The following is a 4650-nucleotide window of genomic DNA, read 5'->3' on the forward strand; positions in this document are numbered from 1 at the left end:
GGTACGTTTCATTTTCCCGGTCCTTATGTACATTGTACGAGTACTTGGTTTGCCACGTAGGCGCCGGCCCATGCGCCATGCATGATCACGCGCTTGTAGGCCCTACCTATAGGAATATACATGATACTCCTAGGTAAAGGGTAGGGTAGGTAGTAGCAGGTACTCGTACCTACAAAGATGGGCGTCCCATAACTCCCATTACCCCAAGTCGGTATTGCACCCTTACTCGTACGAGTACAGCTATACCCTGCCCCGTATCTGAGTACCCTAGGTACCCCGTACCTAGTGCCCAGTGCCCTGTAGCAGCCCGAGCAGGGCCCGTAGGTCCCCTTCCCCGCACGCCCGGCCTGTCTACGTCCCTTGTTATATCTAGAGATACAGTATACAGTACACGCGCAGCCATGTTGATTCAGGACATATGTTTTCACAGGCGAAGTCGCGCTGAGTGTAATACAGTAGGTAAGGATAGTGGCGATATCTCCTACCTACTCGTACTACCTCCTGCTACTACTGTACTCGTAGGTGCCCTCTCCCGTAGGCTTTTGCTACTACAATATTCGTGTACCGCCTGGGTGCCCCCCTGCTTTCTAGCTGTGAGGCTGCATTCTGGCTTGTGACGAACCTATCACTCGTAGGTGCCAAGTCGCGCACCGCCGTCGCATTCGATAGGACACTACAGTAGGGAGTAGGTAGCTGAGAATGGAGCAGCGACGTCTTGGTCAGAAGCCCGAAATAGCTGCTGATACTCGTGGTTATCGAGGTAGGCTACCTGCAATGGCTTCCTTTCCTCTTGCGATATTACATGCCGCTTGCATTTCTGATTTTCTTGTCAACCGCTTGGGTGCGACTTGGCAGAAAACTGCCCTGGATATCCCCCGAGTTTCAAGCTGGCCAAGCGGGTCATTTGCATCAGGCTTGTCTCATCTACACGCCGTCCATCTGTTTATCTATGTGTGGCGTTCGAAGGCTACAAGTCTTTTGCTCAGAGCCACCGGCATATTCTTGCGTGATCTTTCCGCTGGTCCCGTTGCACGTGGCATCTGCGCTTGCACCTCCGCACGCTCAGCTCGTATGGCTTTGGAGTGTGTGCTCAGCAACGACCCAGGAGGCCCTGCGCCCTGCCTCCCACTCTGCCGCCAGGTGACTCTCTAGAGTGTCACGTTATTTTCCCTCTATGTTAGCCAAGGTTTATCCATATTGCCGGTATTCTATGTATTACCCACAGCCGGCGGCTTGTCCTTGCTCGCCGTGGTCAACCACAACCGCCCCCGCCGTTGTAGGCGCAGATGTACCGTACTGGTTGGGGTTGGAAAAGGTATTCGCCGTACAGAACCCAAGCCGTAGGTTATCTTCGCCGGCCACGCGCTCTCCCTAGGCCACCTGTTCACGTTGCAGCTACGAAGATAAGCGAAGAAGATATCCCAAGCATAGCAGTTGTCCCTTTTGTTCTGCGTGGAGTACACCCCATACATCTTCCACTCTGACATAATCATCGGCCTCTGCTAACTTGCCTGCCGGCCGCTGTGTCTTGAAGGGTTGGGTTGCTGAGACCTCCAGGATACCTTTCGGCCAAGTCTCCCTTGCGCGCCGGGGCCAAACATGGGGGGGAAATTTCAGGACGTCCCTCTCCGTTCTCGTCTGAAAGCAGAACACGATACGTCTGTTGAGGTCAGATTTTTCCTATGTGTGCCTGCTAATATTCCTCTTCTTGTCGTCCTTCGGCTTTTCGAACACCCACCGAACGCCTCTCACAGAAAGTAAGGACGGAACGCTGCTGGCACCTCAGGCGAACAAGAGGAAAGCAGCGAGCCGCACTTTTCCTCCCAAAAAATTGTTAGCGGTGCGACTCAACTCTGAAAGCGCAAGGATGGCCCGCCAAGACGATTCTCCATGGAAGACAGATGTGTGCCGTCCAACGCGCCCTGCTGGCGTGTCCGCACACCACACCCCACCGATCGTGCGCAAGCCTCGAAGCGACATTCCTCGTCGACCGCGTGTATTTGGTGCTCCGGCGAAGCCCACTCGCAAAGTTAACCCGCAACCGTCTCCCTCTGATAACCACTTTCTGTACATTCTCGCCCAAGCTGGAGAGTCCTTGGAGCGGGAGGGCAAGGACGAGGAGCGAAAGCCACCCTGCGTTCCGTCTCACTCTCAACGGCGAGTCCCACCAGCGACACTCCGGATAAAGTCAGAGGGAAAGAGCGGGCTTAAAGCAGCGTCATCGAACAGGCCCTCAAGTCTTATGTCACCTTCTTCTGTCAAGCGTTCGCTTTCGACGAAGGCCCAAGAAATAAAAACTCTGTCGAAACCTGCGACTTTGTCCTCTCTGAAGAATTTCGCCGGTGACTCCAAAGCTCCCCCTAAAAAGTCTCAAGGGAACAAGAGTGGGGTGGTTGTGCCAGCAGCAAAGAGGGAAGGCCGACCTGGCGATCAGGAGCATGATGTTCTAACCAAAACTCCTCCTCACACGGAGACACCATGTTCCCCATCGCCTGAGGCGCACCAGCCAACATTTGTCTCAGAGGATCCTAGATCCATTGAGTTTTGTAGTCTGGCGCGTAAGGATGATACACCTCGCCCACAATCACCACACGGCAGCCCAAGTCCTCGGTATTTCAAGGTGGGAAATAGTTCCTGTCATGCCACGCAGTGTCTCGAATGCGGTTAGGGTCAATTCACATTCCTGGTGCATCCCCGTCACTGAATTTACCACTGCTGTTCAGGCACATGGGAGTGATTCTCCCAAAGCTGAGATACAGGCAGGCCATACTTCGACCTTGAGCCAACCGGCCAGCCTCCATGAGAAGGTAGGGGCTTCAACTGAGGAGGACGAAGACCCCGAGAGCCCCCTTGGTTCTCTCGGATCCAAACGCCCGGAAAGCCCCCTTGCCCCTGGGGATGCAAAGCGCATGCGGAGAATTGAGGCCAACCGCGAGGCTGCACGTCAAACGATTCGACGGAAGCGCGCTCAGCATGACAGCATGCTATATGAGGAGAAGGATCTTGAACAGGAGAATGCTGCGTTGCGAAAAGAAATTCACAATGCTAGACAGGAAGTGGAGGGTATCACCACAAACATCTCTTTCTTGAAGGCCGTGCTCAAAGCGGCTGAAGAGAAACGGCAGCGTGTTGCAAAACAACGCTCTGGCGACCATCGCTCCAGCAAGGTGCGGTTGGTAGACAACATTCCCCTATCTGAATCTGATCGTGCGCTACAGCAGAATATGGGATGGCACCATCAGGGTAGACGTTTTGAGGACAACGACAGCGAAACAAGCAGAGAGATGGTGGAAGCTGGTGCTCAGGATCATCCCCACATGAGACGAGGCCCCACGTCGAGCTGCAGTCGAGATGACTACCAAGGTGTTTGTCTGTCACCATTGGACTGGATGAGTAAAGCAATCTTGTTTGCAAGTCTTGATTTCTCACTGCCTCACCTTACATGTGGCCGTATGCCACCACAGAGATGCCACCAACAAGTGACGGGCAGGATGGATCCCAGTGGTCAAACCAAGTTCCTCACGCGATTCCGCCCTGGGGATCAGGAATACTGCCACATGGTTCTGGTTTCAGACCCGGCTTGGGTAAAGGCCCACATGGTTACATCGACCCTGGTTCGCAAGGGTTTCCTGGGACATTGCCACCTGGAGTACCCCAGGCGCGCCTACCCCCTCATGAGCAGGTTCCGCCATGGGGTGCAGGTGGGCCCTCAGGTTCAAATCCTTGGGCAATGTTCGGTATCCCCCCGGGGCAGCCTGGTTGCCCTCCGTTTCCCAACATGCCTCCGGAAATGATGGCTGCTCTTGCCGCCAGCTCAGGCTCACCAGCTCAAGCTGCGGTCTTGGCCGCAGCAATGGCTGCTGGTGGACCACCACCCGGCCTGCCCCCTTCAATGCCACCTGGCATGGCAGCAGCAATGGCTGCAAACCCCATGTTTTTTGCCAGTTCCATCGGTGGCCCTCCTCCCCCCGGTGTGATAATGCCACCTGGAATGCCGTTGCCAAGCGCCAGTAACGGGGCCCATCAGTGATGAAGTAGATTTGCTTGATTTGTGTTGCATTGTTTCGTTTAATTGCTGTACGATGGCAAACACTGTACAAAGTATTGCAGCTGTGCAGAGCAGGGGTACCAATGCCAACCATGCTTGTTTGGTGTTCACCAGACCCGTCACATCATCATATTCCTCCGCAAGGCTCCTGAACATCCACAGTTGTACTGCTTGCATTTCATTTCTGCTCGCATTTCATTTCATTGATACCAGTTCTTCAGCTATTTGACATAGACAGCCACAACGCTACACGGTGAAGTGCCCGAAGTGGGAGCATGTGCCCTCGTGGTGGCAAACACCAGTCAGGCAAAGGTAGCAACACAACATGTGGCAACTGGCAAAAAGTGCTGTAGAAGTTGAGTTGTGTCACGAGTGACAAGAACAGCTGCGCCCTGGCAACCATGTAGAGGGGAAGCCGACCGAGAAGGCCTAGCCTGTGGCCCTCACGGTAGAAAGTCAGAGAGTAGCCACCGGCTGGTAGGCTCCCGTTCTCCCTGTTGCCTCACATGTAACTTCTTTACGTACACTATGAAAGTCAGCACAGCGAAAAGGACTGTGGATTTCATTGCCTGTGAGAATTCCTATCATGTGAAGGGCTGTTG

The 4650-nt window shown here is 54.2% G+C and overlaps 1 protein-coding gene across 2 annotated transcripts; it reads left to right on the top strand.

The window, feature by feature from the left end:
- The first annotated feature begins 681 nt into the window (after positions 1–681).
- LOC142357048 (uncharacterized) lies at positions 682–4073 on the top strand. Of its 2 annotated transcripts, none has more exons than XM_075408761.1 (5): positions 682–760; positions 1535–1668; positions 1787–2620; positions 2724–3363; positions 3465–4073. In XM_075408761.1, exons 2-5 carry the CDS (start codon positions 1600–1602, stop codon positions 4028–4030), a joined length of 2109 nt encoding a protein of 702 aa, XP_075264876.1. In that variant the 5' UTR covers positions 682–760; positions 1535–1599; the 3' UTR covers positions 4031–4073. The 2 variants fall into 2 exon arrangements, with proteins under 2 accessions (XP_075264876.1, XP_075264877.1); XM_075408762.1 differs by lacking the exon at positions 682–760 and adding an exon at positions 815–1140.
- The last annotated feature ends 577 nt before the right edge of the window (positions 4074–4650 follow it).

The sequence above is a fragment of the Convolutriloba macropyga genome, unplaced genomic scaffold (assembly GCF_964194025.1).
Source record: "Convolutriloba macropyga unplaced genomic scaffold, txConMacr16.3 SCAFFOLD_3056, whole genome shotgun sequence".
NCBI classification, from domain to species: Eukaryota; Metazoa; Xenacoelomorpha; order Acoela; family Convolutidae; genus Convolutriloba; species Convolutriloba macropyga.